This window comes from Ischnura elegans, chromosome 3 (assembly GCF_921293095.1).
Source record: "Ischnura elegans chromosome 3, ioIscEleg1.1, whole genome shotgun sequence".
In the NCBI taxonomy this organism is placed as follows: Eukaryota; Metazoa; Arthropoda; class Insecta; order Odonata; family Coenagrionidae; genus Ischnura; species Ischnura elegans.
Genome location: NC_060248.1, coordinates 57,806,468 through 57,822,025, shown reverse-complemented (window position 1 = coordinate 57,822,025; position 15,558 = coordinate 57,806,468). Strand labels below are relative to the sequence as shown.

Below are 15,558 nucleotides of genomic sequence, written 5' to 3'. Positions count from 1 at the left end.
CTTACGGAAAACCTGGCCAAATTGTTTATCAGCGAAATAAAATTAGCAACCCCTCCGTTGCCATAACAAAGGCAGCATCTTTCATTTATAAATATGATGAAGATAATGAACCAATTTTAATCGATTGATTATTTCGGCTTGATGGAGTCCAATTTTTGTGCAGTCTGGTTCTTGTTACTATTAAAGGTAAGGAGTATTGTGTGATTTATAAACCTAATTTCTAGGACAGTAAATACTCTATACTTTTATAATGCTATAAAGTTTAATTTTTCGACATTAGGCTGTAAACCATTTGCTACAAAATATTCCATAATCCGCAGTGAAAATTATTAGTTAAAGAAAATGAAATACCAAAGTATATAAATCTATGCCCATAATGCAGTTTCTGAGTGGAAATTAAAATTTGCTTTCCGTTATAATTTTATAACCGGAGTTGGAACCCCTTATTCGCAAATTGGCGCCGCGCGTTATGGTTACTTCATTTTTTTTCAAAAAATCCCGGATTTATTATCGAAGTGACCCATTAATAAAACGTTCGAGCATGATTTCGATGTAATCTGTGGGCTATAAGAAGAATTTCGATGGATGTTTTTTGAAATAGGTGAAATATTTTAGCGGATATTTTTGTTGCCTGTATACGGTATGTGTTACATTGGTGTATGATAGAAGGTTTCATCGTCCAAAATCGAAGTCAAATTAATTGTTTTTTCTGTAAAATTATGAATTTCCTATTAATTATTTCTTTTTGGTGTAAGTACAAATAAAATTATGTATTTGAATTGTATTTTTGCAGTAATTTTACATATTTTTTCAAAGTTTATCGTGCGCCGACCGGGGGTCCAACTACGGTCGCGCCAACTATTTATTATACTTTCCAAGGGAAGACAAATCTTAGCCTCCGTTATTTCGCCCAGACACCCAACGACATGAGTAAAATTTAGTTGAGGACTGCATGTAATATTCAGAAACCAAACACCAGTTTCGATAGAAATAAGTTATCAATCCTAATTTTGGTGAAGATTGGACGAGAATAGGGTAGTTTCCTTCATCAAAGAAAACGAAAGGCATTGATTGCGATTCGTTACCCGCTATTACTGTATTCATAATACACAAATTATTTGGTTTTTGAAATACCGGTTTAGACGAATGGCAAGGGTCAAATTTTATCCTCATTTGAAAAAGGCCAGATTGGCGCCCATGCGATTCCACTCCACGGGACGTCACAGGGACCTAGTTTCTACACGAGAGGATAGGAGTTATACATCGTCTGAGGTTACCAATGCATGCATGAGGCGCAGAGCTCAGGGAAACATGTCTTAATAATCACCTATTAAAACTGGCTAAGGACGGAAAGTTTTCTTCGTTTGATAAGGTATTAATAAACCTTTTTTAAGCCAAGCGCTACCAGCCAGCAAGGTACTCAGCTACCCGCTAGCATCCTGCGTCCTATCAGCGCTCAGAGCCTCGATCAAGGTCACCTCACAAGGCAGGAGGGGGAACCAGAAATGCGTCGCACGGACTTTTTCCCATCATTCCTACTTACGCGTCGCGTTAGCGCGCGCTTGAAATTTTTCACTCTTCATTTAATCGCGAAAAATAGGTATCGTCATTTAAAAATCTAAAAGCGTGAAATACGTACTCCAGGAGTAATAATCTTTCGATTTAGGCAATAAAAATATAAAAGGAAACCACCCTATTGCAGATTCGATAAAAGTATACCGTAGCCGATATAATTATAGCGAGTAGCGGATCCAGAGAGGCACTAGGGGGGCTATAGCCCTACTACCCTGGGGTACCCAATTTTCACTAGATAAAATGGTAATTTTGTTCAGTTCTCGATTGTATACAGAAGAGGAGAACACCGAAAACCCAAAAGTTTACGGATGACTCTGTGCATCGAGGCACCGATCCCATTCATCTACATCCACATAATACCCCGCAAGCCGCCTAAAAGGCGTGTGGCAGGGGGTGTTAGGACACCAGCCGTTTACAGCTAAAAAAAATGAAGTTCTCTAACGAATTCAATAACAAGCGTTTATTAAAGTCCTTTATGGTTCGGGGGAAAAACGAATTCCCGTATCAATCCGTTCGGCAAAACATTTCTCTTAATTTATCGCTTCTATCGGACCTGGCTCTAATATTATGTTCCCTGTGTCGCTCTTACAGATATCCATTCTCAATTGTTCAAGCAACCTAAGCCTAGCGCGCAGCCTCCGAGTCTCCAGCGGCTCCCATCCTAATTCGCTTAACATCTGGGTAACACTGTCTGTTCGCCTGTAACAGTTTTTGACGAAACGCGCAGACTTCCTTTGTATTTTATTCAGTTCGCGAGTTAAGTCTTTCTGCACCGGATCCCATACGCTCGCTGCATATTCAAGATTATTCCGCTGCTGAACACCCGGCCAAGGTTATTCACTATCTGCCTAGTCGGCGTACATGGGCCGATGCAGTTTTCAATGTATTGAAAATTAGTACTGAGACAACAAGTGCTGTTAAAAGTCTCGAAATTTTCAAAATTTTCGTTACTTCCCGGACCTCCGCAACTGCTGGAAGGTTACCCCAAGGCACCCCACCCGACCCCCCTTGTCCCTATCCTGGATCCGCCACTGATTATTCCCCATCTTACTTACTAAGTAAATCACAGCGATCGCGTGATTTTAATTCCAATGCCAATATTCATCAAAAATGATTTCCATGATCACATCAATATCACAGCAATCATAGCCTGTGATCGTTTTAATTATAAAAGGCAATAGAATTCCGTAGAAGACCACGACTGCATTTTGAACATTAATATTCATTTAATGAAGAATTATCGATCATATCTTAAAATGTGAAAATAACAATAAGTCTCTATCTTCCATTCAGGTCGCGATTTTTCCCGTCGCTACCAAAGCCGTCAATTCAAAGGCTGAATCAATTACTGTTGAAGCTAATGGTGAAAAATCAACTATGTTACGACCAGAACTGAAAGAACAAGAACAGAAAGTCCAAAAATTCCCGATTAAGATTGGTGATCATGTTATATTTCCGGGAAACTCAGTGAAAATCTATAAGGACAGCAAAAAAAGGAGTGCTATTGGAGGACACAAATTCGAAACGTATGGAGTTCTTGCCCGCGAGTGGAAAGTAATTCCTGTTGGAACCAAAAGCAGAGTAAAAAAATCATCTACTATGAATGAAAACAGTGCGCAGTCAACGGCATCATCTGCAAATATGACAGAAAAAATTAACAAGAGATCGAAGTTCAACCTCCGTAATAACCTAAGAAAAACTGGTAAGTACAGATTTAAAAAAAATCTTATTAAATTCAGCACCGCTGAATTTTCCATATCACACTTAAATATTGACCTACATATACTGTGGGGAAGGTACTGTCACAGGAAATTGATGATTGTGACACCGACTTTCTTGGATAGCCCCAAATCGTCTACCTTTCAAGGATAATTAAAGGCCTTTTACCCCGATTAATCGATAATATTTGGACAAAAAAATTGAAAAAAATGAAGGCCTAAATTTTACGGCCCACTTTTTTGTACTCTTATAAATATATTTACACTGTGATGTAACTAGAACGAAGTTCCTTTCGAATATAGCTGAGTTTGATATGAGACAATCAAGGCGATTCAGCAATAACTTCACCGCCATTCACGTATGCCATTCGTGAATGCTGCGAACAACGCTAGTTCCATGATGGGAATCTTAACTCTAAAGGAAATCGTTTGGGTGAAGATCATAACCAACGGCATACCTTGGCCCGAGGAGGCCCAGAACATATGACTGAGGCTCGTCTTTGACCTTTCCTCCAAAACACGGTATTTTAAGATCAGTTAAGATTTTGATAAATAAACTAAGTCCAACCTTAAAATTTAAAAGATGAGTCAACTTATTTCTGATTTGCAAAACTTAAAATTTGGTATTATCCAGTTAGAGGGAAAAAGTAATTAAAGTTAACTAAGTTTAAAGTAAAGGATTAAAGTTCGATTCGCGTTTAACACAGAAACAAAACATAAATTTCGATTAATAGAATGAGTCCTTAATGGGACTTCTACAACGAAAAAATAACTGAATTCAATAACTATAATCATTTAACTACTTTTTCATGAACGAATTGAAATTTCCAGAAACGAGTTAATATTATATAATACAATATGTAGAGCAACTTAAGAGTAGCAAAAAGGGCATTACTTCCAGCCTCTATGTAACTAAATGTATACAATTTTATTCTTATTTCTCAACATTAAATCGTCGTTTAAGCAATTATCCGTAACTTCCAGCGAGGATTCCGAAAAATCCTCATTTTGTATCAATTCACTTCCGATTTTTCCATTAAGCCATTGATTTGAAATTATTAAAATCGCTAAAATGTATTACAACGAATTTTCAAATATGCTTGGCCAATCTATTGGACTCACGCGTTTACAACACAATATTGGGGCAAGTTCCACTCAATGTAAAATTTCGTCATGTAAAATCTCGTAATGTAAAATTTTACGGTGTTTAGAGGTGGCTAGAGGCTGGCTAGGTTATTGGCACAATGATGTTTCGCATGAAAATCGCCGCCATCGCCAGCAGCTAAGCTCGGGACTTTTGATACAACACTTTAGCCACCCAGTACCAATACCCTCAGCACTTTTAATTAAAGGGAAATATTAGATCATCTACACCAACAGGTAATTCCGTCAAAAGAATGAAACTAATCGATACTTCTGGAAAGAGATATTACGTAACGTACACAGAGGCGCCGACTCATAAAAAATATTGGGGGGGCCCATATCGGAGGTCTTGCCCCGGGAAGAGGTTAAATTCAAAGTGTGTCGCAGCACCGAAACACTACCATGATTCACACCACTTGATTCAGTTAACCTGCTTAACCTTATCATTATTTGTTTCAACACACATCGTTGAATTTATTTTAAAAGGTAACTATCGTCAAACATGGGAAATAAAAATAACAAATATTATTATGTGACTTCGCAAAGCATAATATAAATTAATTATTTTCTTGAATTATTGAGGGGGCTCCGCCCCCCCAAACGAATCTTTGAGGGGGCTCGGGCCCCCTCAGGCCCCATGGAGTCGGCGCCACTGAACGTATATCAGTGGAACCCCACCCGTAGAAGCCTGGGAACCACTCAGCCTGAAGTTAAATTAAGCACCGGCCAACCTCAGTCCCCACCGTATCATTTCATTCATATCCAGCCATTTGCAACATTTCATAAGCTTCTTGCTCAAGACCAAAGTCGAAGGTGATTGAGTAACTCAGTTCGCAGGATACACCAAAATTGCTTTTTACTCTTATTTTCCCCATACTTAGTAAGACCTCCATTTAATGTCAACATTTTTACTCATTCTTCGAATCATCAGTTGGTAACCAATGCCTGTACTTAATTGGTTAAATAAATAAAATAGTCTTATTAAATTCCTCATATTTTATACTGGTAGGTACGACCTGACCGGCAGTAGCAATCTCGTAAAAATCTCAAGGGAAAGCCACATTAAAAGGAAATTTCCCATTAGAATGATCCGAGGGTGCTGAAAATGGTCGGGGTGTACCAATTAAAGTTTCAAAACAACATTGATCTATTCATTTAACTATGGACTTAAAACTAAAATAACCGCAAAGTTAACTCACGAACCATTGAAAATGTACTTACTTGCGGAAAAACTGCATTTTAGCACCATAAACCCGTACAGAACGGTAATAAAATTTTCATCGTTGATAAGATATTTACAAAAAGGATAAAGGTCTTATCTCTTGGTGGAACAAAGTCTTTGTTGCCTACCTAGACTCGGCTGAAATTAAAGCGGTGCAAATATAAATCCTCCTCTCGAGTCATTCCAAAGGACACGTACAAGATTTGTTTCCACAATCCTAACACACTAGATCGATGGCTGCACAAATCGATTTACATAATTAAGTCTCTAATGAAGAGCGGCGTGTTCAAACTCAAGTGCGAAGAGGACCAATGTTTTTATACCGGTCAGAGAGGACCAGAAAGACTTCTTAACCAGGCTTAAAAAACATAAACACTGCCTTCACTGCGGAGACTTCACTTTAAGCTTCTCAAAATACATTCTGAATGAAGGTCACAGCAGTATCTTTCAACCCGATGTACTACATCTAGTCCCAAAAGGACACAAAATTGACACATTGGAACATAGGGAGATAGGACTGTGTGATAAAGACTCGTCATTACACAATTGCATTATCTTCCAGCACATTTCTCCATTGCTATCAATACCCATAATTCATATTCGCCCATTCCACAAGGTCCCCACTCACCCTAGACCTCTAAAGGCCATTTTACACAGGGCACGTTAGTGCGCAATTTGACGTATGAACGAAGGCGCAGTCAAAATTGCGTAGTTTAAAGTGGTGAATTGCTAGAACGCATGCGAGAATGCATGGAAGTTAGATGGCATAATAGCTCCTTCTCTAATTCCGAGCTCGCATTCTTACAATTTCAAAAAATATTCAGTGCTATCCACAATATACATATCCTGCGCAATGACAAGCCCCGTGTAAAACGGCCTTAACACTTGATCCGCCACCCTAAGTCACCCGTTCCCTAATAACCCGTCATCCCTATCCCTCCCTTGGATGGAAATACCGCGTCTCAACAGACTCCCTTTTGAATTTATCTGATTATGGGATAGTAACTAAAACCCGCTATATTTTATAATTATAAATCATTGGAAAACACAAATTTTTGTCCTTGTTTAATCACGGAAAGGTTTCACGAAATAAGATCTTCATAATATAATTACGTAAACTCTTCCCCTTTTTTATTCCTCAGCAAACTATGGCAATGCTGCTCGATCAGCGAGAACGGTGGCACAAGTGATAAAGAAAAGGTCACACGACGCATCCAAAATCAAAGGCACCAGGACGCTATCAGCAGATAACAGGGATTCGTGGGAATCCGCGCACTTCCGTAATCAAGGCAGCGCTCTCGATCAACTTCAACCCGTGGAATCGATCGACTCGGTGGCCAGCTGCGCGAATAGTAAAGGAGGGACTGGAAGCAGCAAAATGTGCGCCGACATGCACAAGAAAGCCATGATCGTGGCGGACGTCAAGGTGGATGCCCTGAAGAAAGAACTGCAGAGAATCGCGGCAGATAACGCCAGGGAATTTGTCAGGGGCGATCGTTCTGCGGACACGATAACCAACGTGAAAGTCTCCCCAAATTCAATCAATAGAGAAGTATAAATGATGCCGAGAAAATTCTGCTGGGAAAAAGGATTTTCTCGACTCCTTGGTCATCCTTTACTAGGAAGGGAAAGAGAAGGAAGGAAGACACATGGGAAGAGAAAAAAAGTACGCCAATGAAGTCAGCCAAAGTTTATCGAACAACGTCTTTTACGATATCCATATGATTTCTTCACACCTTGCCCGTTACAAGAAAGAATGAACTAAAATTCTTAGGATCTCAGTAATTTAAACTCAAAGCGAATATATAGGTTTAAGTAAGCGAAGAACTTAACAGTTATAGGTATTACATACACTGGTAGCTTGGTAGAAGTGCAAAGGATCCACAGCTGTGTATTACCTACATTAGTGACAGAATGGAAACAAAATAGAAAAATATTCAATTAGAAAAAAATATCGAGTTCCATAGATATTTCCATTAAAGACTTCTCACATGAAATGCTTCCTTATTTTTTTTCCTGATAATGTGGTTGCTTCTCCGAAACATTCACAAAATTACGAGACGCCAAGAGCAGTAGTTCAAAAAAGAAATGGTCATGTAAAGTCCTGTTTACACGGTACATAACACGTACGGGTTAATGTCTAAATGTATGAGCACGAGAATAAACGCCAAAATGCACCGTGTAACCACAGAAAATAGAACCTGTTCTAATTTGGTTCATGCATTCGTAGATGTTCCGTTCCGGTCCACAAAAATCATTCATGCAAACAGACATTAACTCGGATGTGTTAATGTATCGTGTAAACAGGCCTTAAGATCCGAAAATTGTAGAGGGGAAGTGAGCGTTATCTCATGCTGAAGTCCAAACTTTGATATTTACGGCGATAACAAAATTTTTAGACTGAACAAGAACAGGAAAAGCACAAAAAAATAGAAAACTCGGCTTCTCACAAGTCATAATAGAAATTCTTAAAAAAATCTTCCTTTCAACGAGGATATGTGGGTAGTATTCTGGGTGAGTTATGATCTTATCTTCTTCAAATATCTTTGCAACTGGCCCAGTCGTGCAACCTCGGAATGTTTCGAGCGGCTTCGCGGCAGGAGGAGGGACCTGCTACACTGTGGGATGGGAAGAGAGAGGCGGGCGTCGCCATGTTTTATCAAAGGCCTTACAATTAGTGCATGGAAAAGAAAGACTGTGTCAAAAACCCTCTTTCCACTTGGCAACACAGCTTAGTAACTCAAGGAGCATGCACCACGGACGTCTCAAAGCGTATGAATTTCCCGGTGGCTAGAGTCCGCCTATCGCATTTTGGTTGGTTTTCAGGAAGTCACGTGCCCTCACCCCCCAAAAAGCCCTGGCCCTGTCTCTCGGTCGCAAAGATATTTGAAATTATCTCTAGCTATCTGGAAACATTTTTACTAAATACAACCACTCAAATATAGGCTTTATTCTCCTACCTAATGCCCTGATGCTTTGTCTCATTAATGAATTCCGAAATAAATGAGTTCCGAAAGGTCGGCAGATTGGAGGGAAACCACCCGGCTGAAAGCCCGAATAGACTTTTTCGAACACTCTTCCTTATTACTATATCATTCGACATCCTGAAAGGACTGGGCTTATGGCGTTGGAGCCCTGAAGTTTCGAATTAAGTTGATAGGGCATTAAAAAAACACGGTAGGTATGGATTCAACGGTCGAATAGCAGAAAGAATTGCTTTAAGCTATAGTAAGGGAAGAAGAAAAAAACACCACGCGTTTTTTATGCATATTATATTCAATCGATAATCATAATTGTCTTTTTTAATATCTCACATAACTAACTTGTTATCCGCAATAATAAAATACTTTTCAAGCTATATTAATACAAATACTATTCGAAAATTATTGATTTTAAAGTAAAACACATACTGTACCATATGAACGTAATATTAATCTCCATACCAGAAATATATCTCACTGAGATAATCCTCACGTCAAAAGGAAATTCACCGAAAACATTTTAGGAGACAACGGAGCGGACTTTGGAACTCGATCATATATGGTTCCCACGCCCACCACCAGGGGATAATAATTACTTACCAATCCACTTTTCCACATTTTGGTAAATAATTATTCAAATTCATTATTTACATCCAAATTTTCACGGAAGGTGTTGAGACTGGGGTCCACACGAGTAGCTTAGGCTCGTTGTCAATAGTGTCCCTCCACTTATCGATGAGTTTCAATGGTTTTACGACAAAAATTCAGGGAGAGATTGATTCCACGAGATTGAACTGCCTCCCCATTACCAGCCGACTTGGAAAGCTGGATTGCATGAGGGAACTTATTGAATGGAGTTTTCCCCTCTGGCTGCCTCGATGTTTTTTATTTCCTTCCAATAAGAGTACGCATACGAATTTCGCAAGCGCATTATAAGTAATTTCTAATCCCTCCATCCGTCTCATTAATGAATAATATTACAAATTAAAAAAAAAACATTTTTCTCGCCGACTAAAAAGAAATAAATAAATTTCTCTGCCCATATCTTAGTCCCGATATGAATTTTTACTCAAATGATGACATAGTTTATGACAATCAGTACGACCAAAACGAAAAACGTTGGGCGTATGCGAGGTTACATTTAGTGTTTGAAATAAATATGAATTTGGATTATTATCACTTACAAAAGGGTTTTCCATCGCTATGTTAATTGATAGTACTTGCTACTATTTGATACCATCGACGATTATTAAGGTTATTTAAAATTCAGCTCAAATTGAATGAGAAGGTAATGCTCAGTAGGTACTTAACATCTGAACGTATTAGAAATTAGCACCTAATGAGTTGATTGATAAATGTAAATATTCAAGAAGTCATCAGTTAATGTTTGGGTATACAGCAATTATGCATGAATGTGTTATTACCTGACACGCAATGTTTGAATATTTAATATCTGAGCGTTTTTAATTCTGTTTTAGTTCTCAAAGATCAGTAAAGTCTTCAACTATGCGAATGTGTTGATTTTAGGTAAGAATATGGTTGGTAAATCAAATCGCAGTTTAGTAAGAAATTTTAAGAGTAATGTCACCGATTGCAAATACTAAATGTAATGTTACATGCATACAACGTTTTTCATTTTGGCCGTAATGATTGTCTTAAAGTAAGTCACCATTTGAGTAACAATTCATATCGAGACTCAGATATGGACAGAGAAATTTATTTTCTTCTTTTTAGTTGGCGAAAAAAAAACGCTTTCAATTTTTAAAATTTATAATATCCTTTTCTTCTTATTAGTTTTAAATGATTTAAATCTATCAATAAAACAGGGAATTAGTTTTAATTGAATAATATACACAATTTTTTAATCTCTTCCTTCACTCACCTAATCACTTCTTTTTTTTCTTTCTCACTTATTTATTTTCCTTCTCACTAACTTATTTATGAATATCCTTTTCACTTCGTTCTAAAGTCAGTTAAATACAGCTATAATGACTGCAGCGCCTGCATCTTGGTGACCATTTTTGGAACTCCAGATTTAATTTTTATTCCTAAATATGAGACGAAACACTGTTCCGATCGAGGTAAAAGAGTAAGTAAATAGCATTGTCATCCAGTTCTGAGGTAGTTATAAAGTTTGAACCTCTCCAGCTAGTCGTTAAGTGTGTTAAAATTGAGTTACAAAATTCCACCGTAACTAACAGACAGGCAGGAAAGTAAGTTAAGAAAAACGTAATAAAAAAGCACATTCAAAGCTCCGATAAAATGTCTCTAAATTGTCAACAAAGTCAAATTCGTAGCCCACCCCTTAACAAGCGTAGTTAATCATATTTTAATTATGGTGATGTTTTTAAAATAGAAGAAATGATAGTAAAATTATGGTTAATTCCGTAACGCTGAAATGAGTCTTGATACTTTTTATCTACAAAGCCGCCATAAATCTTATCAGAACCTGAAGAAAGTCTGCCTCCTTGCTCTAAGTATTTAAGTGCAAGTAGAATATAAACTACGAATAAAATCACATCTCTCAGTTTTAAAGCTATGATAAATTACAAAAATTTATAGATCTTCAAAATCTCCGTTGGCATCAGTGACTTTTCACTTTCATTCATGTTCACATGGAGTAGGAAAGGCATAATTAGTATCTTCCATTTCTGATCTGATACATTTTTTGAATAGTTTAACTGAATTTGCTAAAATAACTCCTAAATTTGTAATAAAAGATCTGCTCTAATTTATACTTCCATTGCGTCTCATCGTATCAAGATATTTTTGCGGCACATAACGTATATAACAATATCAATGCAACGGATAACTAGCCGTATCATTATCAAAATCTATCAAAGGTAGTCTTTAAGTCACACAACGCATTTAAAAACTCTCCAAATCTGTGGAAATCCACACTATTATATGGCCAATCTTCCTTCCAATAGGCTCAACTAAATAGGCAACTTTTATCTGTGTACTTCCCTCTCATCCGGTCGATATTCGTCTTTTTCGGTGACGCATTAACTTTATCTGGGAATAGGCAGTAGACCTTTTTCAACAATTTCTTCTATTTTGATCACCTCAATTACACACTTCTTTATAAATTTTGAATGTTTTTAATTTATATTAAATATTCCTATGTTATTTATAATTTATACGTACGTAATTAAAGTTATGTGCCTGAATATTTTGAGTTTGTATTATTGTTATGTCATTTTTCTTTTAAATACTTCGTATTAAAGTCATGTACGCTGGATATGATGCCGGGAGAGAATTAAGGGATAGTTTTTTTACTCTATGTACTGAAGAATCAAGCATAGAGTCCAATGAACTAGGTTATTACGACAAAATTTTCCAAATGTTCGGGTTGAACGAGACGACAAAAGGTCGCAGAATCTATCCCCTAAAAAATTGTCCAAAACCCTGAGAAATATAGTCGAAACACTAAATTTTCTGTCTATTAAAGTGTTTCCAACTGCCTCTCCTTTTTGGGGGCATCATCTTAAATATAAATCTTATTATCTTATATATAAAAGAAATTTGCAACTGAGAATAAAATGAGGTAAACATTTTCAAATTTGGAATAGAGGTAAATATCGACCAGAGTCAATCTGATATGAGTGGGTTGGAAGCCGAGGGGTACAAGTGATTTCTTTTTTATGCAGAGTTAGGTACAGAAATTAGCTATAAAAACAAACGAGATCAATTAGTTATTTATTAAGGAATTTGATTTTCCACTCGCTGTCAGCACATAACTGATTGTGAGACTCACTCGTATCCCTTGGCAACCAATTTTTTTTAACTTTACCGATCTCTGTTGAGAAAAAAATCACTGGTGCCCCTTGGCTTCTCACCCCTTTGTATGACCTTAAAATTTAAAAGCGATATGATGAGTTTTAAGGGAGCGATCCGTCACCTTAAACGACCGATCGAGTGGTTATATAGTATGCGTCCTCTTAAACTCTGCTACGTCTCTATCTCCCCTGAAAGATATTCCCTCACACAAGACACTTGGTGCAATTTTCGAGTCGTCGGCAAGCGAAGTGTTTTCCACAACGTCACCTAGGCAACCACGCTGCGATCAAAACAATGGTCGTGTGTTTGCCCTTTCCTCCACGTGACCTTTTTCCCTCCCCTTTAACGGGCTTCACCTGTCGGTCACCTCCACCATCACGTAACCAACCCCTCAGACACCTCAGCGTCAACAAACCACGACGGTTAAAGGCAGCTTGGTCTCATGTAAAAGCACGAGGATGATAGGGTTTGCAGTCAGGTGGTGAGGAAGAAAAAAAGAGAAGAGCTATTATTATTGTCGATTCCGGTGAGTACTCCATTCATAAAATACTTCTTCAAACTGCGTGGATTGATTTTATGGACTTATCTTCGCTTTTGATAATATGTCACCGAAAACGGCAAGTAAGAGCAGTCTTCAAATAAATGATACATTGTCAACCGCTTCCCAGCTTTCCCGTTAATAGACAGTTAAATTTCATGTCTAAATATGAGAAATTAATCAGCTGGATCTTTCACGCATTTTTATTGGTATGTGCTTCGATGTGAAATGTGCGAATCATTTTTATAGTTGACTAACACCAGGAAACTTAATATAACAGTGGAAAACATTTAATGATCAGGCGTAGGCGTTGTACATAGTGAGCAAAGATTGATTTTTCATTGATAGGGTCATGCTATCCATCAATTATGCTATTTTATTCACCCACTGATTGCTGAGCAGCCACATGTGCCTAAAAATTAGATGTACGATGAAACATTACCCACGGTAAATTTATCTCTGAGGGTGTTCGAAAACTCAGAGATTATCTTTCCTTTCCACACTCCATTTACTGAGTAGATTTTAGTACGATACTCATGAAAGAAACACGAGCGCACTCTTATATAATCGTGAATGGCAGTTGGCAGCAAAAATGAGTGCTTTTTTGAACATCTATTTCCAATATATCCACTGCCATAGAATCGAAATAGGGTGGGATATGAGCCATTTATAACCGCTGATTGTGACTGTAACTTATCACCGCGTGATGATAAACACTTCGTTCTTCAACGAATTACGGATTCATGGATCCAGCCATTCACCTTAAAGAACTCATCAGGAGGATTTTGGATGGACGAATGAATGAAAGACGTATCGGTGAGTACAACCACCTACTGTCTTTGATCGGACCAATTGGTCAGACTTATCATAAGTTAATTTACGCCAAGTTCAGTTTTTGCGAACAGGGGTTAACTTCGGCCTGAGAACGCCTTCTGTAACGGAAGAACAAACGTTAGTCTAGCATGAACTGAGACAGACGCAACAACACTATAAACCAAGACGAATACTACGCATAAAACTAATTTAAAGACACAAAATTAATCACCAAGACGACCAATTACACTTTATTTCGCTCCTAATCATTATTTCTTTACACTCTCTTTCCCACCAGCATAAATTTAGGCCTGGATCCGTTTCTGTAGATGTTTTGTATGAAAAAACAGACAATACATGAGCAAATGAGTTCCACCAATATCCAGAGACATTTTACTACCTAAGCTGAGATTTTCAGCAATCTTAACTATGAACTTCATGTTATATAGTGTAGTACTGCACATACGGTCATAGGCATCTTAAACAATTAGGGACCTTCTCCTTTCAATTCTGAATGGAAGAATTAGGCCGCTAAGTCATAAAAGCGAAAGGAAGAAACGTCGATATTATAACCCAATCATTGATACGAACTAACAATGCACATATGCCTCATACTCGACAGTCTCAATTGAAAACAATATATTTCAAGGCCCAGAATGATAAATCACGTATATTTACACCAACGTAAAAAATACTATAAAACGTATAATATGATCAGAAATATATCTTTATAATTCCTACCACGGAATATCATGATTATGCCGCCATAGATTACGCCTAATGTAGCTTACGCTGCAGCTATACACTGCTGAATAACGGATGGGAGACCAGTTATTTTTTGCAGGTTATAGAAAGCTGATTAAACCAATTTAAGATTATAAACCTTGAATGGAGGCAAGTCATTTCATAAGCATCGCCAAGTAAATTTTTGAAAATAAAACTATGTGGCACGTCCGATGCTTGAAATGGTGACTCGTATATTGTCAGTGAAAGGGACAATGACGAATGGCCCTGAAAAGTATAAATTTCAGCGATATCCTTGATTATAGCACAAAAACAACTATTGCTACAAGGATTCATTAAGCTAGAGGGAACATTTGACAAGCAAACTTAGACTTAGACTGCAGAGATAGTTTATTGTATCGGTACATGCGATCAATTATATGGATCGGCCATGTTGAATGCAAGGATTTGATAATAATAGTCCTGTCAATGAGAAATGGCATACGATAAATTCGTACGATTCGATCATATCTACCTCACATTGATAATTCCACAAAAAATATCTCTTTACACAACCAATCTTTATAACATTTTGAAAATAAAAACACCTTGACAATAAGGGAAACATACCAAACGTAGCAAAAAAACGTGTTTATAATGCAGTAAACAGAAAGGAACCTCTTTACAATAGAAATTGCCGTTGAATGTCTCGCAATAACGCATTTATGACGAAATATACCTAAGCGAAGAAAACAAGATGGCAACGGTATTTAAGATTAAGATAACATGAAACTATCGCTGGAAAATTAAAAGTATGCATACGAATAATTCCATCTTCTACCTTACATTTTAATTGCAGGACCAATATTTGATCATTAAGAGGTTTATATTATATCCGTTAACTCACTCGAAAAAAACGACAACCTCTCGAAGATAAAATTGTATACTCTTTATGAATACAGAAAAATACAACCCTTTGAAAAGACCCTAGATAAAAACTGCAATATGAACCAATTTGCTCGCTTCAATTCTACGGGAACTTGCCGTAAAAAGGTACATAGGTAA

At 37.4% G+C, this 15,558-nt stretch overlaps 1 protein-coding gene across 1 annotated transcript; it reads left to right on the top strand.

Annotated features, from left to right (window-relative positions):
• The first annotated feature begins 61 nt into the window (after positions 1–61).
• Positions 62–7,594, top strand: LOC124155851. The gene is made up of 3 exons (XM_046530001.1): positions 62–186; positions 2,869–3,277; positions 6,801–7,594. Exons 1-3 carry the CDS (start codon positions 142–144, stop codon positions 7,214–7,216), a joined length of 870 nt encoding a protein of 289 aa, XP_046385957.1. The 5' UTR covers positions 62–141; the 3' UTR covers positions 7,217–7,594.
• The last annotated feature ends 7,964 nt before the right edge of the window (positions 7,595–15,558 follow it).